A 27,391-nucleotide genomic window follows, 5' to 3' on the forward strand; every position below is an offset into this window, starting at 1 on the left:
TGCTAAGTTATTGTCTAGTGGCTGATAACTGGGGTGTTGGGAAGGTCCTGAATCTATTTCTCAGGACCTGGGATATATTCCACAGAGACCTGTGTTTCCATTGGGGCTAACAGAAGTTTTTTCTCAGGTTAATTGCCATGTAGAGGTCAATTTTCAAGGGAGATTGATGCTGCGGAGGGCAGGGTTAACTCTCCCCACACACACACACAGTACAACACCTCCTAGCACCATGCATACACACAGAAAATCTTCACCTGCATGGCAATTAAGCTTGCGTGGGTGGGGGGAGTTTTCCATTGATTTGGGATGATCTGGATACAAACTAATGGAATAATTTATTTTATTTGAAATTATTTGGATGAGAAAATAATTGGCTAACTTTGTCTCATGTGAAACTTAAATAAATCTTCCTAATTACTTCTAAATTTACAAACATATTTAAATAAGCATATGCAGATTTTATTCAGATTTGTGGCCTTTGGGGCTGTTGCAACACTCCTGCTGACAATCAAAGCAAATAAGGGCACAATCCGGCTGGGGCATGCTGGGAGTTGTAGGGCTTTTTTTCTGTCTAAACATGCATAGGATTGCACACTAGCTCTGAGTTTATTTTAGCACCACTGTTTACCTTACACATTTAATTCTGAGCTCAATTTAAAGTGCTGTTTTTAGCTTTTGAGCCCTAAATAGCCACCCGCCATAGGAACCTGCTGGAGCTTTAAACTTGGCATCAAAGCCCCTTCTCTCAGTCCCATACTCACAAGAGATCAGATGAACGAGTACAAAAGCCTGTGCCTTTTCAAAACCCAAGGTCAGGTGACACCTTTATTAGGGCCAACACAAAGTGCACAAAATTACGGGTGAGCTTTCAAGTCCTTCGGATCTCTTCATTAGACAAGATGCTACAAAAAGCAGATTGGCAGGGAGCGAGGAAGAGGAGAGAGAGAAATGCTGACGTCATGAAGTCAGTGGTCAGGGTCTTAAGATGGAATGGAGGAGAATGGGCTTAAATGGGTTAAGGCACAATCTTATGTGTGTTTAGACAGAAAAAAAAAGTCCTACAGGCCCCAGCTTTCCCCAGCCAGCCAGGCATAGGATAGCACCTTTAGTGTCTACTAGATGTCATACAGGTTTCAGGTTATACATATAATGGCTGATTCCCCCATTTTGGGAAACTGGATTTTATAGTTCCAACAATGAAATCAGCCATTGTGTATTTGTGTCATGCCCTGACTGGAGTCCTCCTCCTCAGAGGAGGAGCTAGCGGCCCCAGAAGCCCAGGGAACCCCAAACCAGGGACTGCCACTAGACCCACAGGAGCCTGAGCCCTCCAGGGAGGTGGTTGCAGGGCCATCCCTGTCTGGAGAAAGGGACTCTGCCTCTGAAGCAGAGGCTCAGCCACCCCCTGACCCCCAGGAGCATCGTCGCCTCAAGTGACAGGCTTGTGGGGCTCCTGTGTGAAGAAGCATTGGCCTCCATAAAAGGTCTCCTTGGGAGAAAGTAAGCAGGGTCTGGAATGTGAGCTCTGATTACTGCAGCTGAGCTCTGGGTGGGGTCCAGCTGGCTTTGGGCTTCAAAGCCTTCACTAGAAACCCAGCCAGTGTTGGAACAACTTGGTCCATCCAGCCTCTGTTGTGCCCCTTGCATTGTGCCCCATGATTGATGCTGTTTCCTGATCTTCTGGACTGCCTGATGACCCTGCTTCTGGACCGCATAATGTACTTGACTGATTCACTGTGTTTGATCTCTTGCTTGTTACCTTAACTACTCCTGCTGCTGCCTGATCCTCATTGCCTGCCTGCCTGCGTTCTGGCCTCTGCCTGGATTTTGACCACTCCTACCTTAGCCTGAACCTCCTTAGACTGAAACCTGTGTGCTTGACCATTTGCTTGCCAGCTTGACTATTCCATTGCATCGGTCCCTGTATTTGCTTGCAAACAGCCAAGACTTGATCTAGAGCAGGACAGTTTGTCTGTCTCAATAGTCCTAGGTATAACCTGCAGCCTGCACCACACTTACTCTGTTAAAGGCCACATCCACTGCCTTTTAAGACTCTGGCCATGAAGGCTTCAGCATCAACTCAACCCTCGCCCCTGCTCTTTCCCCTGCCTACTTTTTCTAACCTCTTGCCTGATGAGATCTTGAAAGCTTGCCCACAATTTTGTGCATTTGGGATGGGTCCTAATACATTGGTATGGATTTGGGAATTTTTCTTATGCACCAACATGGCTTACTTTGGGGGCTTCCAAGTGGAAAGCTCCTAGCGCTACCAGTCAAAAGACATTATTCAGCTATTCTGCCTTTTTCCTCCTTGGGGATTTTTTTCTGGTAAGAAAGACAGAAGAAGCAGTGGGAAAACATGGGAGGTTTACAAATGGAAAACATCATTGTCTGAGCCTCCATAAAATTCCATGAATGGGGCAGGGCAAATGCCCGATAAAAACGTCTGGAAGCAACCTTTGGTTTTTGTGCCTTTTCCATTGTAGTCCCAAGATTCTGGAAAGTCCTTCCTGTAAGACAGCAGTGGGCAACCTCTTTTCTGTGGAGGGCTGCATTGCCTCATGGGTGATCTCTTGCGGCCCACGTGTTGGCGGTGAGCAGGGCCAGACCCCCAAACTGGGGGGGGGGTAACTTTTCTCTTTCTGCCACCCCATTTTTTATTTCTCTCCCCCTTGCCTCCCAGCTATCTTCCAGGAATGGATAGATTGCCCTTGCCAGAGGTCTGAACTCATTGCATGCAGAGGGCTTTTGAAATTAGGCTGAGGGCTGCATAAAATTAAGCCAAAGCTGGTTTTTGTGTGTGACCCCGCCTCCCGTAAGTGATCTACAGAGGTCCTTATGTATTTTTAGGGCACAAGCCCATCCATTGCACCCTCGATGATTGGAAGCCCCTGAACTTGGAATCTTCTGATCATCCAGTGCGGGGGGGGGGGGAGCAGTGGATGGGAACTTCACCTCCCCATTGTCCTGCCCCTGCATTTTTCACTTTTCAGCCAATCTAGCAACGGTATTTCATTGGGGGAGAGAAGGAGGTTGGAGATGCCTCAAGATAGCTCATATCCTGGCCTCCTCCCCTCACTTCTCACTGAAATGCCCCCTTTTACCCCATTCCAAGATTGATTTTCAGATCTCAGAGGGTGGCCAGCATGGTTCTTTCCACTCCAGCTGCAAGAGGGCAGGGGAGGAGCATTGGATCTCTAACTGTCCCTTCTGAGGCTGGAGTGCTGTCTTGGAGAGAGGGAAATCCCCAGTATCCTATGGCCCATCAGACAATGGCTAACGGCCATAGGATTGGTCCTTTAGGGCATAATCCTAGGGGGATAGGCAGCCGCCTCCAAACTCGGAGGCGACCGCCTATCCAATGCAGGGCAGGAGAAGTGCAGACGGGATTGTTCCCTTGGCACTTCTCCTGCCCTGCTTTTTCGGCTAGACTGCCAATTTTGGCTGTCTAGCCGTGGGACGACAGAGTGGGGGAGGAGGCTGCCGGCTGATGCACAGGATGTGTCGTACCAGCATTTCCACCTTCCCCACCATGGAATGCCCCGTTTTGGCCACTCCGTGCTCCTCTTGCGAGCGCGGAGCCCAGGGCAGTTCCGCACTGCCTGTGAGGCACCACGGAAGTGGGGGGAGGTTGTTTCTCTGGTAACTGACCTTGGAGTGTGGGCTCTGGTGTCGGTTTCCGGAAAACCACATATCCTATGGCCATCTAGCCTCTAACTAGCGGCCATAGGATTGCTCCCTAAAACACGAATACTACTAATAATGAGCATCAACATATATTGCTGCAAGCATAAATTGAGAAGGATTTGTATTAAAAATACAATCCCCCCCCCCATTAAACACCATATTTAAAAACAACTATGAATTCAGCAATTTGCATCTGAGGAAATCTAAATATATTCCACCCCACACTCCAAGCCCCAATCCATTCTTACACAACATGCAGGGGGACTCAGACTTAAAGCATTTCCCCCTCCCTCACACATACACAATGACTGTCTCCAGTCACAATCCTGGGGGTGGGAGACGTTTTATACGCACCGTATACTGGAATCTTGGCTGGGTTAGACAGAGGAGGAAATTATTTTAAATTGAATTTCCATAGACAGAAAAGGAATGTGTGCACTAAAGCAGCCTACCTACAAAGAGGGAAATGTAGGAGGCAACCCATGAATAATTTTCAGTTCAGTCCTGAATGTTCAACGCATTTCAGTTCAATGCATGTCTACTCAGAAAATAGTATTAAGTTCAGGCCCAGAATCTTTGACTTTCAGATAAACTCCAATGCTAGTAGTTATGATTGAATATTCTATTATATTGTCAACTTCGCCATCTGGTGCCATATTCAGTTATTACACTTACTGTGCAATATTTTCATGACAGCTTCTACGGCTGGTGGGACAGTGTACATGTTCATTGGACCACTCAGTCCACACATTCAACATTTATATTGCGCTTTTGCATGCTCAAAACCCTTCATATATATTTTCTTCTCGCAAGCCTTACGCCGGCAGCTTGAGGTGGATGGGTTGAGATTTCAGTGAGCTTAGGCACAAGGCAAAAGGATTAAAATTGCCCTTCCACTTCTGTTGCATTCCCAGTCTGGATATGGGCACCTCCAGTTACTTATTTCAAACACACACACTCAAATATACATTTAATCATTACATTTTAATATAACGTGTAGTAGACCTCTGTCTGAGGAGAACAGTGTTTACACAGAGCACCTACATGTATTCGAGCAAGAAAGGGAGCTTAATACTAAAGCTTTGATTTTAAAGATTTTAATTCTGTATTTTGATTCTTTTTTCTTTCTTTTTATTGTTCACTGTTTGGGAATCTTATTAGATAAGGGCAGAACATAGATCCTGTAAAATCAATTTTATGCAAGGCTGCATCCATAGGGAGTGGATCACTCTCTTTGTGGATATTTTTTGACTGATTTATTTATTACTACATTTATATCCTGCCTTTTTTCCACTTGCGAGGAAGTGAAGGCAGTTTACATAGTCCTCCTTCTCCTCTCACAACTCTGTGATGTAGTAGATTAGGCTGAGACTCAGTTACCCAAAGTTACCCAATGAGTTTCATAACCAGCTGGGGACTAGAACCTGGATTTCCTGTGTCCCAGTCCAATGGTCTGCTACACCACACTGGCTTTCCAGACCTCTCCCCTGGATGTATAGCTGTCATTATGGGGGTGGGGGAAGTATTATTTATTATTATTGTTATATTTATTTATATCCTACCTTTTCCCCAATACTGGGACTCAAGGCGACCTTACAACGTTAAAACTGCTACAATTAAAACCTATAAATAGAAATATAAATACAACTGTATAAAAGTTAAAAATATAATTAAATCATCAATATTAAAATTGTAAAGATATTAAAACATTAAAAGACAACCAGAACAACAAGAATGGTATCCATACGTCGCATTTTCCCAGGTCCAGACTAGTCCCTTGTCCTTTTTGTTTGTGGGGTGATAAGAACCAAAGGATGTAAGAGGAGCACTGTTGGATTAAAAAGAAGATCCATCTAGCCCAGCACTCCAATGCTTTCAGGAAACCCGTAAGTTTGACTGGGATTCCTGCATTGAGCAGGGGGAGGGCTGGGCTCGATGGTCTTGTAGGCCCCTTCCAACCCTACTGTTCTATGATTCTATGAAGTGACAGGGTTAAAGCGAAGACAACGGGAATAAAGGGCTGTTTCCCCTCAGCAGATGGCTGCCACTCTTGCTCTCTCCCCCAGCCCCCATTTGTTGTTGTTGTTCAGTCGTGTCCGACTCTTCGTGACCCCATGGACCATAGCACTCCAGGCCTTCCTGTCCTGCGCTCTTTCCTGGAGCGTGCTCAAGTCCATATTCACTGCATCAGTGATGCAATCTAGCCATCTCATCCTCTGCTGTCCCCTTCTCCTCCAGCCCCCATACACAGAGGTATTCAGAAGCTCCATGTAGTTGTCTTGCAGTGATTTTTCCAACCCCCTTTTATAGCCATCTAACCTGGCACCCGCCACCACTACCACATCTTGCGGCAATGAGTTCCATCCATTAACCTGGAAGCCTGGGGCTGCATCCAAAGTTAGTCCTACTTAGAGTAGACCCATTGACATGAATGGGGCTTCAGCGACTCATGACTAACTGAAGTCCCGTTCATAGTCAATGGGTCTACTCTTGGTTGACCCACAGGTTACAGCCCCGGACTGCGCATTCTGGACTAGCACGGGACACAGCCCCTGACTGCGCATGCTCTCTTTGCGCGGCCGCCCGGCTGGGAACCGCCCGGGAAGGCCACCCAATCCGCCCGCTTTGTTGGTTTGCAAGAACAGCCCGCCGGGGCGCCTCGTCTCCGCAGCGGCGCCAGCCGGCACGTGCGTTTCCCTTTACCGGGACTACATTTCCCGGCGCGCGCCGGGCTCTCCGCGCGCTGGGATTGGCCGAGGCGTACCGGAAGGGGTGGGCTCCCCGAAGCTGCGGGAAGTAGGGCTGCGTCTCTGTGAGGGGAGGGCGGGCTGGCGGGAGTGCAGGTGCCTTTCTGAGGGGATCGACCGGCATGGCGGCGCTGAAGTACGCGGGGCTGGACGACACCGACAGCGAGGAGGAGCTGCCGCCCGGCTGGGAGGAGAGGACCACCAAGGACGGCTGGGTCTACTACGCCAAGTACGCCAAAGTCCTCGGGGTGGGGGCCGTGCCCCCTTTGAGGGGCAGTTTGAGGGGCTTCTGGGGGGGGTGTTGGGGGGCACAGGCCTGACGGGGGGCTGCAGGGGGCTGTGAAGCCGGCATGCAGAAAGCTGCCCCCTGTTGGGGGTTTATGTGGGCTGGAGCCCCTTAGATGGGGGTTGGAGGGGGCCATGAGGGGCGCGCAGAAAGTTGTGGTTCGTGCAGGTGGGACGCAGAAAGTGCCCCCCGTCCCGTTGGAGGTTTGTGTTTGTCGGGGGATTATGAGGGTGGGATGCAGAAAGCTGCCCCCCCTGGGTGGTTTATGAGGGGGGATGCAGAAAGTCTCTTCTCTCCCTCTCCCTGCACCCCAGTTGGTGGGGTATTTATGAGAGTTGGGGGGATTATGAGGGTGGGATGCAGAAAGCTGCCCCCCCTTGGTGGTTTATGAGGGGGAGATGCAGAAAGTCTCTTCTCTCCCTCTCCCTGCACCCCAGTTGGTGGGGTATTTATGAGAGTTGGGGGGATTATTAGGGTGGGATGCAGAAAGTCTCTCCCTCTCCCTGAACCCCAGTTGGTGGGGTATTTATGAGAGTTGGGGGGATTATGAGGGTGGGATGCAGAAAGCTGCCCCCCCTTGGTGGTTTATGAGGGGGAGATGCAGAAAGTCTCTTCTCTCCCTCTCCCTGCACCCCAGTTGGTGGGGTATTTATGAGAGTTGGGGGGATTATTAGGGTGGGATGCAGAAAGTCTCTCCCTCTCCCTGAACCCCAGTTGGTGGGGTATTTATGAGAGTTGGGGGGATTATGAGGGTGGGATGCAGAAAGCTGCCCCCACGTGGTGGTTTATGAGGGTGGGATGCAGAAAGTCTCTTGTCTCCCTCTCCCTGCACCCCAGTTGGTGGGGTAATTATGAGAGTTGGGGGGATTATGAGGGTGGGATGCAGAAAGCTGCCCCTCCTTGTTGGTTTATGAGGGTGGGATGCTGAAAGTCTCTTCTCTCCCTCTCCCTGCACCCCAGTTGGTGGGGTATTTATGAGAGTTGGGGGGATTATGAGGGTGGGATGTAGAAAGCTGCCCCTCCTTGGTGGTTTATGAGGGTGGGATGCAGAAAGTCTCTCCCCACTCCCAGTTGGGGGGTATTTATAAGAGTTGGAGCGGATTATGAGGGTGGGATGTAGAAAGTGCCCCCCCCCCATTGGAGGTTGGTGTTTGTTTGGGGGATTATTTATTTTATTTTATTATTAAATTCATTAGTCGCCCATCTGGCTGGTCACCCAGCCACTCTGGGCGATGTACAACATACAGTAAAACAGTTTAAAACAATAAAATTCTACCATAAAAACATTTTCTAAAATACCCTAACCCACCCCAAATGCCTGCCTGAAAAACCACGTTTTTAATGCACGACGGAAGCTCATTAAAGAGGGGGCATGACGGAGTTCCCTAGGGAGGGAGTTCCACAGAGTGGGGGCCACCACAGAAAAGGCCCTCTCCCTCGTCCCCACCAGTCTAGGTGTCCTGGCTGATGGGACAGAGAGAAGGCCATCCGAGGCTGATCTTGTTAAGCGGCCTGTCTGGTGCTGCTGGAGGTGCTTCTTAAGATAGGCTGGGCTGGAACCATATAGGGTTTTAAAGGTCAAAACCAACACCTTGAATTTGGCCCGGAAAACAACTGGTAACCAGTGCAACTCCTTTAGCACTGGAGTGATGTGATCTTGCCGGGGGCTGCCTTTAATCAGGCGAGCTGCTGCGTTCTGTACCAGCTGCAGTTTCCAAACCGTCTTCAAGGGTAACCCCACGTATAGCGCATTACAGTAGTCTAAACGAGAGGAGACCAGGGCATGTACTACCGATGGGAGCAGATGGTCGGGAAGGAGGGGGCGCAGCCGCCGTATCAGATGGAGTTGATACAGCGCTGTCTGGCTCAAAGCTGACACCTGAGCCTCCATGGACAGCTGGGAGTCCAAAATGACCCCCATGCTGCGGACCTGGTCTTTCAAGGGTAACCGTACCCCATTCAACACCAGGTCAACATCCCCTAGCCTCCTCTTGTCTCCCACCATAAGTACCTCGGTCTTGTCAGGGTTCAGCTTCAGCTTATTCCTCCCCATCCAGCCACTCACCGTCTCCAGACATTTGGACTGGGATTCTACGGCCAACCTTGGTGAAGATTTGAATGAGAGGTAGAGCTGCGTGTCATCTGCATATTGATGACACTGCACCCCAAACCTCCTGATGATAGCCCCCAGCGGCTTCACATAGATGTTAAATAGCATTGGGGAGAGGATGGAACCCTGCTTGGTGGTTTATGAGGGTGGGATGCAGAAAGTCTCCCCCCCCCCCCGTTGGGGTATATTTATGAGAGTTGGGGGGATTATGAGGGTGGGATGCAGAAAGGTGACCCCTGTTGGGAGGGTTATGAAGGTTGGGGGGATTATGAGGGCTGCTCAGGCAGTTACCCCTCTTTGGTGGTTTGTGAAGGTAGTATACAGAAAGTGCCCCCTCCCCTTTTGGGGTGATTATGAGGGTTGGGTGCAGAAAGTCCCCTCCTTCACTGTTGGTGCTTTCTGGAGTTTGGGATTATGAGGGTAGGATACAAAAAACCACCCACACACCCCTATTTGTGTGGTGTGATTGCAATGCAAGCTGCTCCCTCTTCATCCATCCTCATAGGTTTGGTCAAGTGCAAACATCTTGTGTAAAAGCAACAGTACCTTAAAACAACTTTTTAAAACTTGTGGCAAACTAAAATGTCAAAGAAATTTTCTGGCATCTTGAACGGATTTACAGCTCAATCCTATGCATGTTTACTTTGAAAGAAGTCCCTGTGATTTAGCAGCAGTTGCATGCTTACTTGGGAGTGCAACATTGCAACCCTAGGCTGTAGCTCAGTGTTATAAAAAACACAGGATTTGCATCAAAAGGTCTTGGGTTCAGTCCCTGATATCTCCAGGTAGGGGTGGGAAAGGCCCCTGCCTAATATCCTGGAGAGTTGTTGGTAGTCAGTATTGGCCAGCCTTCACCAACTTGGTGCCCTACAGATGTTTTAGACTTCATAATCCCCAGCCATCATGGCCAGTGGTTCAAAACATCTGGAGGGCACCAGGTTGGGAAAGCTGGTGTAGACAATATTTAGCTAGATAGCCAAGATAAATAGGGCTGATGTGGTATAAGAAACAATGTTTCTGAATAAACATGCATCAGGTTCTGTCATAGCATCAGCTTTTTATGGACTGGAACCCTACAATCAATAATATAATGATAATGTTTCATGATGCCATATTCCAGAGGAATAGTGGTGTTGCTCTATTGCAGAAAAAAGGCAAAGGGTCTTTTGGCGCCTTAAAGCCTACCAAAAACCTTAAAGCCTACCAAAAACTTGTGGTATCAGTTTTTGTGGACTTTAGATCCCTTTGTCAAATGCAGTTGGCTGAGTAGCTACTCTGGTATATATCACGAATATCTGAGCAAGTTCTCATAGTCAAAAAGCTCCTCTGTCTCCAAGCAGAGTTGGGTTGGTCCAATGAAGAGTTTCGATGAAGTGGAAATCTGGCTCACTTTTTGGATACAGTTTTAGGTTTGCTGTAATTAAAGGGAGCCAGCTTTTGGGTTCATCAGAACTCTTTATCTGATCGTCCAAACTCTTCATCCACTCTGATGAACAGGCGGTGAACATCAAAGCTTGCTCAGTTTTAGTAGGTCTTTATAAAGGTACTATGCTACTATTGTCATCGCTGCCAAGGTGCAACAGTGGAAGTACATATCTGTGTGACTACTGTCTCCTTTGCTGCTTTTCAGGAATTAATGCGCTTCAGGGGTTCTGTATTTGAGTTGCATCTGTTTTGATACAGTTAAGTGGGAGGTATGTTGTGGGTGGCTCTAGTGGTTTGGCACGCCTATTAGGAGAGGTTTAATTTTGTTACAACTGCTGGTGTTGACATAGTTTTCTGCTGCTTTAAATATTTTTTTCTGGCCAGGTAAACAGATCAACTTTGTTAGGGTATGCAGTTAAATACCTGAAACAGACACAAACAAAATTCCACTAAGTATTCTCATTTCTGGAAAGCAGCAAAGAATATGGGGCACACAGTTAAGTACTCTCAAACTTGGCTGTGGTGACCTGAACTTTGGAAATAGGAGCAGGCAGAGTATAGCCTGGCATTTGTATACCAGAAAGGAAGCAGTTTCATCCAGCTGTGCTTATGCACTGAATTAATGACCTTCATATGTTTCATTAGTGGTAGAGCTAGCAGGTCTCAAAGCTTTGTGTGTTTGTTTTTTTGTGCTTCCAGTCCTGCAAAACCGATCAAGTTGCAGGAAGGCACCTACGCACAGCTCATCTATGCCACCATGAGAAAAGTGTGGACGAAACAGAAGTCATAATTAGTACTGGATGATCTTACCAAGAGAGTCTTGCAGGCAATATCACAGACACACCTGTTCGGACTAAATATGTCCTGAACTACTACTTCAGACACACTGGGTGAATTTGCACGACATGCTAGCCCATCGTGGGTAACAAGCTACGCATCGTGGGTTGTTCTGTGAACAATGCACAGTTCATGGTTTGTGCAGCCAACAGTCGGGCTTGCTGTGGCTTGTTTCTTCCCACCTTCCATCTTGGTCCTCCACTTAGTATCCCAGGGTCCTGCGCAGCAAAACCCATCTTGTCTTCACTTCCTGACCCCCTCCCCACTCTGATCGCTACCCCTTTTTGGTCACCACTATTCCCCCCTTTAATTCTTTTTTGTTGGTCTTTTGCAATAGCCTATAGCTGAATAGTGCTATAGCATGATGAAGATTTTTTTTAAAGGGGGAAAGCAGCTGAGGAGGGCGGGGATGAAACTGACCAAGATATTGACAGAATGGGGAAAGTAGTGAAAACAACAGATAGGCGCAGTGCAGTGTGAGGATAATTGAACAGGAACAAGATGTCCCTGGCAGTCAGTTGCTCCATCGGAGTAGTGCTGTAGCACCATGAAGAATTTTTGTTTAAAAGGGAAATGTGTTTCACATTACTGATTTTGCAAGGGAATACCCAGGATTTAAAGGGTGAACCTGACCCCGGCGGTTTTTTCTTTGTAGTCCACACCTTCCCAAGTTGGCATCCCCTCTTTTTCATAGCAAAATGTACGCTGTCCCCCTTTTTGCTCAATCAGATGACATGCTAACCCATCATGCATGGTTCTAGACAGCAAACCATGCTAGGTTGGTGTGTTGTGCGAACCTAGTCACTGAAGAGCTTGGCCATGCCAAGTGGGGTTGTTTAGTTCTTTCTTTGAAGAGAGTTTTCTAGTGCTGTGTCGGAAACTGCTTTTGAAAGTTCCCTCACTTTCAAAAGTGTTTTGCTCTGTGTTGTTGAGGACTGTTATTTCAGGAATACAAGTCCAGAGAGAATAATTTTTAAACAATGATTGCACTTAGTGTTCAATTTAGATGTTGCAAGTTGTGTTTGTTTCTGAACCAACGGGATTCATACATTCAACCAAAAAACTAATTCTCAATGTCAAGTTGCAGAATCTTCTTTGGAACCTTTAACAGTGCTGTAAAAATTTTAGTCGATAGGCCAATGATGGGCAGAAGGTTGATCTCCAAGTGGTTGGATGGCCAATGGTCAGGAATGCTGGGAGTTGAAATCCAAAATATCTGCGCATCTACGTTCTGCCACCTATCCCCGCCATGGTGTGTCCTGCATATTGAAATAATCTCTTCCTACTCCCTGCACCCGGTTTGAGCACATATAGGCTTACTACCGTCTATGTAATTCATAACTTATTTTACTATTTTAAACTGTAAGTCCACTACTGAGCTGACATGTGTAAACTGAAAGTGGTGTATATTACTCTGGACCTATTGTGTAATATAACTGCCTAAGTCAGGGGTAGGCAACTTGTAGCCTTCCAAATGTCGTTGGATTGCAACTCCCATCATCCCTCAGCATTGGTTGTGCTGGCTAGGGCTGATAAGAGTTGCAGTCCAACAACTCTGGAGGGCCACAAGTTGCCCGCTTCTGGGCCTAGAAGTAGGAACTTGGTCCCAGTTTTATAGGTGGTGAGTAGCTTATGTAGTACTTTCTCAAAAAAGCCTTTTTTTGACCCGTGCATATGCCAGTCAAGCTGTTGCGAGTGAATTCAAGTGCATACGAATGTCTTGTACTAAAAAATGAATCCTCATCAGACCCATCCATTGAATCTTTCTACTTTCAAGAAGTTCTCTTCGGCCTTTGCATGCTCGTATTTGCTTTTAAGTTGTGATAGCTAAAGCAAAAATCTTGGGTTTTTAAAAACTTCTTGTGATGGTATGTGATTTAAAAAGAAAAAGTGAAGATGTGGAGCTGACAAATATTTGGGTTGATTATGCTGTCCTCAGTAAATGTTGCAGAATTTGACAGTCCACTTCCTCTAGACGTAGTTCTTAAAGTACACCTTATTCTACAAATTAAGGTGTTCTGTGGGGTAGAGCTTTAAGTGATACTTCTAGGACATGGGTGGGCAATATGCAGCTTGCAGCCCCCACTCCCGGCCTAGCGTTTTCTGTGGCCCCTGCTGTGGCATATGGGGACTGCAAGCTTTGTTTTAATGCAAATTTGCACTCTGTGGGTTCTTCTGGGAGGACTATTATACCTTAAAACAAGGTGCATGCCCCCCAGATGCCTTGTTTGAAGGAAAAAAGAGCCTATTTTGCCATTGCCAAATTGGCGGCAATTTGAGTAGCTCAGGATTTGAATTTTCCAAGAATTTAAAAAAATAAATAAAATTCCTCATTTTGCTTCTTTTCTTGATAAACTTCCCCTTGTAGACCATTATCTTCTAAGCAGACCTTTGGGCCAACTATTTTTGTTCCCTAATAATAATCTGGAGGGGTTGTGTTTTTTTTTTGCCCAGACTGGTAAGTATTGCCTTGCTTGGTATGACTTTGCAGAGACCTATGTTCTCTCACTGACGTGCTTTAGAGATTACTGGTGCCCCAAAGCAGCTAAAAGCAATGGGAGAAGACCTACATTGCTTCATTCCAAAAGTTTATGCACTGGACGTTCGACCAAACCTTTTAATATTAACTGTACACTAGTAACTCCATTGGGATTTCACTGAATTTGTGAAAATATTTCTTTAAGATGTATTTTAATTTTTCTCTTTCAGTCATCTGGAAGAGAGAACTCAGTGGGACCATCCTAAATCTGGGAAACGAAAGCGAGTTGCAGGAGGTTTGTGTCTAATTTTTGCAGGCTAATTCTAATAAGCTAGTAAATCTGCCTATCACTTGGTCTGTATGTAGATTTTCCAAGTAAAATATTTAGAGCAATAATGAAAACCTGTATTTTTTTACAAAAGTTGCTAATGATTCATGTACTACCAAGAACGTTCATATAATTAACAAAAATGTTAAGGCCTGAGCTATCAGTTTGTTGACTTGTAACCCGAAAATGAATGCAGATAACTTCCTTAAATGCTGGGAAAACATGATTTGAATATTAGTGTCATAAGAAGCCTTAGATACTGATCTTCAAACCATTTAACCTGGAATACTTCCTCTGAAACCTGGGAGGCTGCTTCTGGAGTAGAAGGCAATTTTTATTGCTATTAGTTCTCTTCAGGTGTTCCCCTTTACAAAATTTAGTTTCAAAATAATTGAATGAACTGCACTGACACTTGGAGGAGGGGGTGGCATGATGGCTGTATAGTTAACACTAGAGCTTTAGATTTGTGCCTAATATGAAACTGCAAGCATTTCCAAATTCCTGGGGCCAGTAGCTAGTGTAGTGACCCCTCCCATTTTAGATAAATGCCATCCTCACTAGGGGTGCAGATGGTGCAACAGTTTGTCCTTCTTACCTCCCTTCTGCAGTAATTTTAAATCTTCAGTTATATATGCCCTTATGGATAAACTAGCAGAGAAGATAGTGAAGGTAAGTGAACTAACAGTCCCATGGGGCACTGGCAATTGTCTAGGAATGGCCAATTTTTAAGTGTGGTCCTATGTGTGTTTACTTGGAAGTAAGTCCCACTGAGTTCAAGGTGTTCTTAATCTGAAGTGAGTGTGCATAGGATTATAGCATTAAGAGAACATCTGTGGGGTTGATTTGTTGTTCACTCACAAATGTAGTGTCATAATGGCTCTATCCTGAATTCTAAAGGTTCTCCAGTGGCATGTGTTTTTTGACTACTGTCCTCTTAGACTAAAGATGAGGTAGTGATGAGGATACATAGCTAAAAATTTGAACAATTTACTTTTAAATGACACTTATTGGATTTTCTGTTCTTTTTTTTAGATTTGCCATATGGATGGGAACAGGAAACGGATGAAAATGGACAAGTCTACTTCGTTGAGTAAGTGAGAACTGTTGTATATGACTGAAAGAGTCAATTCTCCTACAAGTGTGATACATCCACAATTCTGCTATGATAGCCGCTGGTTTCCAGATGCCCGCTAGTAAATTAAAGGACAGTACGGTTGTTGCGCTAAAAACTAAAGGTGTTCCCACAAGTGATGTCAGCCAATTTTAAATCAAGTGTATGATTTATTGCAGATGGGTTTTACACTTCTGTTGGATTTGAGGAAAGGGAAAAGATGTGTGTATTACCTTAAGACTATTTTTCATATCTAACAATGGCACCTTGAACCTATTAAGAAGTTGCTTTTTTCTACTTGAGGGCTTTAAAGTCATCTTTAAGAAGTTAACACTGGATGCACATGGTAGACCTCTCTGGATAAGCCCTTAGAAGCTGACCAATTTGTTGCAAGTCTATCTACTCTGACACTTGCAGAGTATTCAAGGCTAAGCTCTGGAGCAGATGCCTTGTTTGCAGAAGGCATTTCCCCTTAAAGGGACTCAGGAAGCAGGTGCTGAAAAAGACCTCTAACTAGGGATGTACAGATTTTGTTTTATTCCTCCTGTGTTTCGTGGATTGTCCGGTATCTATTACTCAGTTATCCACTCGTTGATGGAATTGGATCCCCCCTGCCTTTGGAAAAGTCCACAAAAAAGTCCGCTTCAATTTACATAACTTTCCCTGACACATAACATTTTGCATATTTTTCTTAGCTCAGCATACAATCACTGAGAAGAGTGCACCAAAAAAAGAGTGCTATGCAGTAGAGGCTGAAGTGAGGTCAGAGCTGTATAAGTCATTGTGTGTTCATTTAAAAATGGTGTATATATTAGCGGATTTTCCAGCAACTTTCTGATTTTCGTATGACTAAATTTGCGTACAATTCCAGAAATTAAACTATATATATATATATATATAAGTCCATGGAATTTGCACTACTTGAAAGATGCTGGTCTGCTGCGAAATCCATGGATCAAATTCATAACAGTCTAAAGTCATTTGAATCCTTTTTGGATTTCTCCAGTACCCCTGCTACTGCCCGAGACCCTGGAGAGCCTCTGTCAGAGTAAATAATACTGGGCAGCTTCATATATTCTGATATATACATTCATATATTTTGATATATTCTGGGCAGCTTCATATATTCTAGCATTGGATCTCTGTCTTTGGCCCTTTTTCTTCCTCCTTCCAAACACAGATGAGAGTGTAAGCCAGTAAGTCTGAATTGGCCTTCAATTGTAGACTGTTTGTCTCATTTCTTAATCTTCGGGGCTTAAGTGTTACCTTTTACACTCTCTTTCTCTCACTTCCTCATTTACTCAGTTATTGGGAGCTAATCTATAGAGAAGTAAATGATAACCGGACATCATTGACTTTCAGCCCCTTGTGGTATAGGGACAGAACAATAAAGGAAAACTCAAATAAGAAAGAAGTCATTCCTTTATATTTGTGTGTAGGTTTTAAGGTTGCCAAAGCTTATAGACAATTGCTTTTTCTAGCAATAAATCTGCATTTAAAACCCAATTCTCTTTGCTCTTAAAATATGGACAGTTGCTTTTTATGTCTATTATATATTTCTGGAATGTTTAGCCAAAAATGCCTGTTAAAAATTAGTGGGGCATGGTTTAAACATATTTTTGAAACCAGTATTACTTGGGTATTGTGCTTTTGTATGACATGGCTTAGAAAGACCAGCAGATCCTTTTAATTGCAGAAATACTTACAGCTGAAAACTGAACACATACTGAAGATGCAAAATATATCTCCTGAATGCCTGTTAAGACATTCCTGTTTCTGGTCAGAGCCAGTAAGATTGTTGGATAGGATTCTGCGGTCTGGAGTCTTGGACACACTTACAAACCTAAAGCGGTGACCCTTGACAACTCTTCTAATTGTGCGTGAGAAAAAGAGCAAGCAAGCATTAACAAAACGTAGTAATTACAAAATAAAGTGTCAAGAGAGAAAAATAAGCACCAGATAAAGATGGAAAATTACAAGGCAACTTGATATTTATATATTAATTACACAATTGTAAGAAGGCATTTCAAGGCAGAAGTTATGAAGAGTGTAGGGCCAATTTGATTACAGAACAAAGTTTTGGAGCAGGGAATTTCTCCTCTCCCTTGCTTGCTTTCCAGACCTCCATTAGGCCTTGCTAAAAACGTTTGTCTTGGCTTTAGCTAAATTAGTGTCTTCTGTTATTCAACAGTGAGAGTATATTGAAAAAACACTTCCTTGATGTGTAATAAAAGATGCTAGAGACACTCTCCTAGAGATGTAGAAATATTCTCATATGCTCCGAGAAACGGTAGGCGCTGTGTGCAGGAATAATATTGAAAGGATCCTTTGATTTTTGTAAGAGGGCTCTCTGTAGTTTTTGCTACAGCTAAAGCAAAACAGTGCCAGAATATCTGAGATAAGGTCCCCTGAAGTGGGCCACCCGACTAGGTGTGTCACAAAAAGGGGGTCAGGTGGAAGCTGGTTGGAGGAAACTACTACTGACTAGGCTTTTAAGCATCAACTATCCTGTTGAAAAGATATGGATGGAATAAACTACTGCTGCATAGGTTGGATGCCAGAGATGGGGTACTCTGAATTGACTGTCTGTGTGAGTAGAACACAGTGCTGGAAGTAGGGGTTAGGTATTAGCCTGCAGGTATATGGGCATAGTTCTAGATTAGAGGTCTAGATTAGAATTTATTAACATTTATAACCACATTATCTGCTAACAAGCCATGAAGGCAATGTACAACAATGGGATCTTCTGTGTGGTGGATTTGACAAAATCAGGGAACTCCATGTATGAGGCACTAAAAACTTAATTTTGCACTTTTCAGGACTGTGAAATAATGGCACTGTTAAATGTTTTTAAATTGGTTTGTTAGCTGATTGAATAGTCTTAATGCCCCTTACTTTGTAACTTTGTTTTTTAAGGTCAGTTACACCATCCTGGGATCCCTTGTGGATGAAGGGTGGTTTATAAATTTCAAAAGTAAATAAGTATGTATATGGTAACATGAATAAAACAGAATGCTGATTGTTTTGATTTAAAGTATTTGCCAGTGTTTGCAAATTTACAGGCAGGAGAAATTGACATGGAAAATATTTCTCATTTCTCTTAAGTCACATAAACAAAAGGACCACATACCTTGACCCAAGACTGGCATTTACAGTGGAAGATAATCCAATGAAACCCAGTGCAAAGCAGAAGTATGATGGGAACACCACTGCAATGGAAGTACTTCAGGGCCATGATATGAGTGGAAAAGTGATCATAATCACTGGAGCAAATTCAGGAATAGGTAGGTCAATATTTGTTCAAAATTATAGCAAGGAACTCAAAGTGTGTGTGTATGTGTTGAATACATATAGATGCCTTCTTGGTGATTTTCCAGACCTCTTCTTTGCAAAGCCCTAGGGGATGGAATTCACCAGTCCTATATAATGTATGTTGTAATGTACTACATTCCAATCTTGAAAACATTTACTGGGAAGCAAGTCCCACTCACTTCAGTGAAATCTTATTGACAACTAAGGGTTCATCTGCACAATAATTTGTACCAGTTTTGATTTGTCCCAGTTTTGATTAGCACTAAATCCAGAAGTACAGTTGGTAACCAGAAGAAAGTATGAGATATGGCTCAGGAGAACGCCATGCCAGCATATACTGCCTTACACAATTTGTTCTTGCTGGGTCTGCACATAAAGAAAGCTCTAGATTATTATCTAGAGTTTAAGGGCTTTGTTTCTTGATAATTTGTTGTCCTGGATGGTTTTGCTAAGAATACTGAATCCCCACCTGCAGCTGATTGCTCATAATACAATTGAAGCAAATGGGTGTGCCAAGTAAAAAAGGATTTCAGGTCTGTACTTCACACCACTAGTATGTATGGGTCTGTAAGTAATACACCTTGTCTCCCATGGTGACCTGAATACTATTTTTAAAAAAATAATGGGTTGGATCCAGAGCTAGATGCGTGGAACTCTGTTCATACACTGAGACTTTCCTGACTCTCACCTGTGTCCCCTGCAAGATGCTCCCAGGGGTTGAGACCCTCTGGGATAGCAGGTTATGGGGCATAGAGTAATGGGGCACCACTGTGATACCTCTGTGGAAAACAGTATATACACTGGAGTAAGAAATAACTAAATATATTTTCACGAATAAAGCACACTTTATTGTACTTTTAAAGTTCAGGTGGTTTTAACGTTATTGAATTTTTATTTCTGTTAGCTTCCTCCAGTGTGTAGAAGGGCAGGATTAAATTGTTTTAAAATAAATTTGGTTGTCCTATCTCTTGTACCTTACTTGCAACTAGAGTAACAAAATTAGCAATCTTTTTTTTTTTCCCCACTAGAGGGCTGTATTGTTCTTTAGAAAAATGAAGCAAAAAAAAAAAAGAAGAAGAGAAACACATCCAAGCTCTTCCAGAGTTTACTGAAACAAAAATTAGTTTTGACTTGGGGTATTTTATGTTTTAATTGCTGGTGCTAAAGTTCAGCTATGGAAGGGTATATGAACTAATCTCTGTGAATAATTGAATTCAACTTTATTGGCGGACATGCCTGACAGAATTAAAACACAATGTAGTTAATAGTAGCCCTGCGTTTTTAACTGAAGGTAAAGATAGGTGTGAATATGAAAACACTAGCCTTTGTCTTGAAAATTTATTGGAAACTTTTTGTATGTGCATGTCCTTGAAATAATGACCAGACCAGCTTTGTGTATGTGTGTGCAGTACTCACTTGGATCTAATCTCTTGCAGGCAGTGCAAGAATTTTGAAACATGATACAAGAATACTTGCACAATGCTATTGAAATTCTGTAATGGAACATTTTCTCTAATGGCATAGGCAAAGCACCCTAAATACTTCAAAATTAGACTTTAATGTGTCTGAAACTCTAGTGAGGAAAAGCACCATAGGAAAGTGATCTCCATACACATGCATGTCATGGGTCTCCTCCAATAGACCTTTGAATAGAAAACTGTGTGTGATGCCTGTGTGTGCATGTATAGACTAAAGGGAAAATTGATGGAAACTAAACAGTTCAGTTAACTGCATCTTGACATTTTCAGCTACTCTACAAGGCACTATTGGTATCTTCGTGTATTTGAATGTGTAAATACATAGTGGTCAGGATTAAAAAAAAAACCCTGCACAATTAGATCCAGACACTCAAGGAGGAGCTTTAGACTTCCAGTTCTAAAACATTTAGTCTTTCATTCAATGTGACAAGCAATTCTCAAACTGGGAGGAGTTTTCAAGCAGTTTGTGGCTTGGGGGCTGATGTTCAAAGAAGAAAATGTCAAATCTTACTTGTTACAGACAAGCCCTTGAGTTCACATAAAGTCACTTTTGGGATCCTGGCCAGTGCCTCTACATCTGCCTTTTCTGATATTCGACAAGTTTGTAACTAGTATTCCTTCTCTTCTCTTTGAGTCCTGTGTAGTTATTTGATTTTGCATTATTTTGAACTTGTCTCAGCATTAGGCATTATCAAACTGATATATGGTATCATGATTGGCCGTGCAAAAGGGCTGCCAATAACCTTCTGTCCTTTACATTATCTTTGTTGGTTAAAGCTGCTTTACGAAAACTGGCTGAAGATAAGAGAGGCATTTTTTTTTTTTTGCAAAGTTGCTTGCCTCTCTGCCCTCTTTATATTTGGCCTTGTGGGCTAAGAAAACATTTGTGTAATGTTTGATGCCTGAAATGGAAAAGCAAACTATAATGGTATATGAGGTATGCAAAACTATCTTAGTGTAACACTTCAGTTAAATTTTATTTTAGGCTTGTCAGAGTACAGACAAATGAAAAGAGAAAATGAATTGGAATGCACTCACTGGAACCAAAGTGGCAGATGAGATCAAATTTTTGGATTAAGGGAAATCTGTAAAACTAGTGTTGGGGCAGAGATTATTAAAACTGAGAGTAAAGTTGAATTATGAGTTTTGTTTCCCTTCCCATACTCTTGAATAGTTTCTGTTGGCTGATCTTCAAACTAAGGCAGAGGTAATATAAACTGGAGCTTGATTAAGGTGAAAAGACATTCTTAAACGATGAGCAAAGTTTATTCTAAACTAAACTTGCCCTTGGACAGTGAAAGTCCTTTTTGAGGGTGATGGAGAGTTTATTAATGTCCTACCTTCTGGCCAGACCATATAGCAGGAAATGTTCTTTTGAACATCAGTTGATCATCTTGCTACCTAGTGTCTCAAAACCCTACTCTGACCCTTGATACATTGGTCTGAAAGTGCAGAGTTTCATTAGAATCCTGCTACTTAAGGTTGCTGTGGTAGGCAGAGGCACTGAGGAATACAACTGTGAAAGAGTTATGTCTTGAACTTCCCCGTGGAGCAGATGTCAGGCTCTGCTTTTCTTCATCAAGACATGCAAGCAGACTAAGGACACCAGTGTGCTGAATGACTTCCTGTTGTATTTAGCATTGCTGATGTTTGGTGCCTGAAAAGATGTATAATAAAAGCCACTAGATCACAGAATAAAACCCTTCATTTGAAACAGGATCTTCGTAGAGCCACATGTTGTGAAACCCTACAAATTTTGGAAGTCTCTGCTTTTGTTTAAAAAAACAACAACTACCACCACCAAGCACAGTGAAAACCTGGTCTTTGTAGTCATAGAGTTGCGTTTTGCATATTTATTTATTACAGTTTTCGACCACCAAGTAACTGGAGTTCTCTGTGCAGTGTTCAGGTAAATTAAAAACATCAGATAGGGGATAGCATGCAGTCTATAAGGCTGTACAAGCTGCCCATCCCTAATACCCTTTCTTTGGTGTCTGGTGACAGCTATTTGATTGGGGGAAAAGTTGTACTTAGAAGTGTTTTATGGAACTTTTATTCTTCATTTAGTGTTGCGTTGAGAACAGGAATGCTCCAAGGTTTTGCATGTCACAGTGGCAATTACTGGGATTAGAGGTTCACACATCGCACAAGACGTTCCTTGATTGTTTCATGATGTGCAAACCTGGAAACTGGGTCGTTTATGGGTTAAACACCCAAAGCTAACCCAACAACAAATCATGGGCAATTGTTGGGTTTACTCTGGGTTGTTTAACCCATAATAAATCCAGAGTTTCTGGTTTTACATGTCATGTTAATTAAAAGCAGAAACGAGCTCGTGGCTTGCGTTTTCTGTTCATCGTTGCAATTCCTGGGTTAAACAACCCAGGAATTGGGGCCATAACTTGCGAATTGGGTCAGTAAGTTACTTTCTTAAAGATGTCCTGCAAAAATTCTACATTGTTGCAGGAAGAACACCCACAAGCAAGTGTACATGCAGGGTTTTTTTTTTTTACTAAGATGGAAATTTGAATGGGATTCCAGTTATGTACAAATACATACAAAATGTATGTATGTACAAATCCAGTATGTACAAATTGTTATCCTTTTGTGCTTTTGGTGCCATTCTCTCCCCCCACCCTCAATTGCCTGTGGGATTAAATATTTATTAACTGTTAATAGTAATGTTTTGAAATCCAATAGTTTCTGCTTTGAGGTAGTCCTAGAAATGGTATGTTTCTTGATTGCCTTATCATGCCTGCTTTGAGAAATCTGTTACTTGGGTAATGAGGAGTATACATGGATGGTTAGTCAAGTTATTGAACTCTATCAGCTTTGGCTGAAATTCACAATGCAAGCCAACTTGTAATACATAAAATTCCGTTGAGGCCAAAAGGTTCAATAATTACACTTGTAATAAAATATTTTTGCAAAAGGATGAGATTCAGGTACATGCCTTTTCTGTAGAGACATCCTATTGAATGACAGGCACATTTTGGGATTCATTTAATTACCTTCTTATGAAAATGTCTTGGAAAAATCAATCCTGAAGGCTGTTGTAAGGTGGATTCAAAATGGTCAGGGTTTAACAATGAGTAATATATAGTAGCAAAATACTGGATCCTTTGGTCAATTTCTCTCATCACCTAACATAGCTTCTCTGTTCAGATTACAAATAGTTATTGCAGCAGCAAAGTGAATGTATGGGTGACCTTGACTGTAAAGATTGTTTATTAGTATTTGATCCTTCCCCCCCGCCCCCTTGCTTACTCAGCATACAGTTCATACACCATTTAAGGATGGAACCAGAATTTCATTTAAGCTAAGTCTCAGTCCTGGAGCGTATGACTTAGAGGGCCTTTCAGCATATGTAGCATGCCTTGCTATAGCCACACCTCTGAGTAACCAAAGCTGAACTCCAGCATATCTGGAACTCCACTCTTGTAAATAAATCCAGCAAAGTTACTAACCCATATGTAACTTAGTAAAGCCATTTGTGGGATACTGTTGGCCTGAAAGGAGAATTCATTTAGAAAGACACCAGACTAATTATCTGGATGTGAGTCTTGCTTCACCCAGGCACAGCTGAGTGGCTGCGAATTAGAATTATGTTGCAGACTGTGGCTTTCAGGCATGCTCTAATCCAGGAGCTACTTAAGAAATTCACTCAAGTGTGCAATAGTATCATTAGAATAACTTTGGTGCCTCAAACCACTTTTTTCAGGACTAGTCTGATATCTGAGAATACTTATGTGGTTGGTAAGAGGGTTTGATTGCATAGAAACAGAATTGTCCTGTTTCAGTTGTGTATGCACATATTGACATAAACAGAGCCTATCTGTACAAATGCCCATTGCTTTAAAACTGGAACCAAGAAAGACCTGTACTACAGATGTCCTCACATTCATGATAAATCAACAGTTATTCCTAGTTCGCTTGTTAACACTCTTTATTTTTTTGTTACAGAACAACTCGGCCCACTGTCTAACCATATATGTTGGAAACACATGAAGGATCACTAAAGTAACACAACAGCTTTCCCTCTCTTCCCTTGAGCCTCTGTGGCAGGTTCAGACTTTGGCAGTAGGCTGTTACCTTGGTGGCAGGAAGCTCAGCCCTTTTGAGCGAGCTGTCATTGCTGCTGTAAAGTCAGTTTCGCAACTTTTCAATAGGCCTCTTGGCAGCATTGTTCTTTACCTACCTTTGGTACTTCAAGATTAGGGAAATTCCAAATGCTAAAATCCATATTACAGTGAAAGCTTTATTATGCGAACTCAAAGGTCATAAAATACTCTGTAAGCTTTTGAGTTCTTCAGAACTCTTCATCAGGCAATGTGTTAAACAAAGCAAAAGGGGGGGGGGAAGAAAAGTGGCTGATGTTGAAGCCATGGAGTCTGTATTTGGTTACAGTCTTAAGATGAATAGTAGGAGGGAGCTGCAGATATTCAGATTAGTCTCTTCCAGGTACTGAAATATAAAATGCAGCTGTTTAATGGACTTCCTTGACAGACAGAAGCAGAAACGGAGAGAAACTAGACAGTTTTTATATTGACAAAGCTGGAGATAGTTTTAGATAGTTTACTAGGCAAAAAAAAATAAAAATAAATGGAAGCTAAATTGGGTAGTTTGACCTAGTAGCTGGAGGGGATCTGTCCTCAGAATAAAGTACCAGCTTCAGGTGATGTAATATCCTCTTCCTCCAGTGAAGGGCCCTGCTGAACAGCTAAACATATTGTCCAGGTTATACAAAAAGCAAAGGTAGCTGTGTTGGCCAAAAGAAATCCTAAAATCCATTTTATTTATGTATGTATTTATTTACATCATTTATACTCCATTCTTCATCTAAACAGATTCTGGAGAGGTGAACAATAAAAAAATAAAAAGGATGACACACCATATTAAACATTTTGTTTTTAAAAACAGTACCATTAGAAACCGTGGATGGTCAATCAAGGAAGACTTCTTGAAATAAAGATGTTTTCAGGAGGCCCCGAAAACACAATTCTGGTGCCTACCAGAAGCAGGGAATTCCATAGAAAGGGGGTCTTCTCCAGGTGGACTCCAATCAGACCACAGGTCCATGCGGAACTACCAGGAGCATGCCCTCTGATGACCTCAGTGACCAAGCAGAGTGGTAAGGGAGAAGGCGTTGTCTCTAGGGATGTACGAAACACTTACCTGGTTTCATCCAGGGACATCCGTGGTGGGGGGGAGGCACTCCGTCCCTCCCCCCGGAATCCTCAACTTGGGAGAGGTGCTCCGTTCCTCTCCCCCGGAATACTCGACCAGCTGGCTGTGCTCCACGGCGGCTCTGCGGAGCAGCCGGCCAGGCCCAGGCCAGAGCCGTCTGCAGCCGGATTTCCGGCCGCGGAGAGCTCTGGGTAACCCCCCCCCAAAACCTGCGTACACAAATGGCGGTGGCTACGGCTGCCACCATTTGCGTTCCTTATTTTTGGCCATCTTAGTCTACATAAATATGTAGACTATTACGGCGAAAATAAAGGGGAACGCAAATAGCGCCCGTTATGCTATTTGCGTTCCAATTTATTTTGGCCGTAATAGTCTACGTAAATATTTACGTAGACTAAGACGGCCAAAAATAAGGAACGCAAATGGCGGCCATAGCCGCCGCCATTTGTGTACGCGTTTTTTTTTTTTAGCCTGCCGTGATAGGCTACATAAATACTTACATAGCCTATCACGGCCTCTGCAGGGACGCAAAAGGCGTTCCTGCGTTAGCCGTGATAGGCTACGTGTGTATTTTTGTAGCCTATCACGGCATTAAAGAGGAAGCAAATGGCGGCCACCATTCTCAAGTCGGTGCCGACGGGAGCAGGTAAGTGCTCCGTTTCGCACTATTGTGGGGTGGGGGCTTCGTGCCGCCCGACTTTTGTGGGTTGGGGGAGGCAGGGGCTTCGTTCCGCGATGGATTTCGGGGGGGCCGAATGCACTTGCATTCGGCCTCACTGAGATCCGTCGCAGAATTCTCTGACATCCCTAGTTCTCTCAGGTATCCTGGTCCCAAGTTGGTTAGGGCTTTATACACTAGTACTAAACCTTAAACCTGGCCTGTTAACGAATAGACAGCTAGTGCAGTCCCCTCAGCAAAGGCCAAGAGATTGGCGGCCAATTGTACTTGAGAGAGCAGTTTCCATAGTTTGGGGGCAACACAAGGAAAAGCCCTTTAGCACAGGCCCAACAAACAGGCCTCTATGGGTAATGACACCCACAAAAGGACCTCTCCTGCACATCTTAATACCTGGGCAGGTTCAGGTGGTCTTTTAGTTAGCCAGGCCCTACGCTGTTCAGGGCTTTAAAGGTCAAAACCGACACCTTGAATTGCATCCAGAAAGCAGTCTTCCACCCAAATATGTCTTTAAAACATCCCATTTAGTCAGCTAAACGAAGTGGAGATACGCACAATGACTATAGAAGTTTTAGGAAGTGTCAGCTTTAATGATGCAACCCATTTTTAGTGTGGATCATTAAAGTTGACTCTTCCTAAAACTTCTGTAGTCATTGTGGATATTTCCACTTCATTTGGCTTACTAAATGGGATATTTTAAAGGCATACTTGGGGAGATGTAGGAAGGCAGGATATTTAATAGAAAGTGTTCAGTCTTAGGCACGTTTAGCATTCGAAGCCCCTCTGGGCTGCGCATAGTGTGCTTACAAGGTATCATGGCTTCCTAGGGTCTTTATTAGCTTGCAGCTTTCTCCAGGCAAGCACGGTGGGGTTTATTGGGCTGGCTGAAATACTTTGCTTGGGTGCTCTACAGTCAGGGCCAGAAATATTGGAACAAGGATAACTGTTTTGGCAGTTGACCTCTGTACACCACCACACCACATGGGAGTGAAGTCAGGACTTTCAGCTGTAATTCAAGGGGTTTGACAAAAGTGGGGCACGAACCATTCAGGAAGTACAGCCAGTGGCATGCACACACTCCCATCGTTGGTGGCTCATAAGTAATGGAACGAACCAACATTTCAAACTTAAGGATCGCCTTTAATACCTGGATGAAAATCCTTTGCAGTCAATGACTGCCTGAAGTCTGGAACCCATGGACATGACCCAATGCTGAGTTTCCTCCCTTGAGATGCTTTGTCAGGCCTTTACTGCAGCTGCCTTCAGCTGCTGCTGCTTGTTGTTTGTGGGTCTTTCTGCCTTCAGTCTTCAGTAAGTGAAAAGCATGCTCTATTGGGTGGAGATCAGGTGACTGACTTGGCCATTGAAGAACATCCCACTTCTTTGCTTGGAGAAACTCTGGGGTAGCTTTTGCTGTATGTTTTGGGTCATTATCCATCTGCAATATGAAGTGGCGTCCTATCAGTTTGGCAGCATTCGGCTGAATCTGAGCAGAAAGTATAGCCCTATACACTTCAGAATTCATCCTGCTGCTTTGATCAGCAGTAAGGTCATCAATAAACACCAGTGACCCGGTTCCATTGGCAGCCATACACGCCCATGCCATAACACTGCCTCCACCAGGTTTAACAGATGAAGTATGCTTTGGATCATGAGCTGTTCCTTTCCTTCGCCATATGTTTCTCTTCCCATCATTCTGGTACAAGTTAATCTTGGTTTCATCAGTCC

At 43.6% G+C, this 27,391-nt stretch overlaps 1 protein-coding gene across 9 annotated transcripts in view; it reads left to right on the forward strand.

Annotated features, from left to right (window-relative positions):
* Positions 1–6,532: 6,532 nt before the first annotated feature.
* Positions 6,533–27,391, forward strand: part of WWOX (WW domain containing oxidoreductase) — an 879,648-nt gene continuing 858,789 nt past the window's right edge. For all 9 annotated transcript variants that reach the window (XM_084811930.1, XM_084811939.1, XM_084811932.1 and 6 more), the window contains exons 1-4: positions 6,533–6,663; positions 13,802–13,866; positions 14,932–14,989; positions 18,116–18,294. In XM_084811930.1, the coding sequence (XP_084668056.1) occupies positions 6,557–6,663; positions 13,802–13,866; positions 14,932–14,989; positions 18,116–18,294 (409 nt within the window). In that variant the 5' untranslated portion in view covers positions 6,533–6,556. The remainder of the gene's footprint in view (positions 6,664–13,801; positions 13,867–14,931; positions 14,990–18,115; positions 18,295–27,391) is intronic.

This window comes from Heloderma suspectum, chromosome 8 (assembly GCF_057233095.1).
Source record: "Heloderma suspectum isolate Gila_16-S chromosome 8, 16-S_ref, whole genome shotgun sequence".
Lineage (NCBI taxonomy): Eukaryota > Metazoa > Chordata > Lepidosauria > Squamata > Helodermatidae > Heloderma > Heloderma suspectum.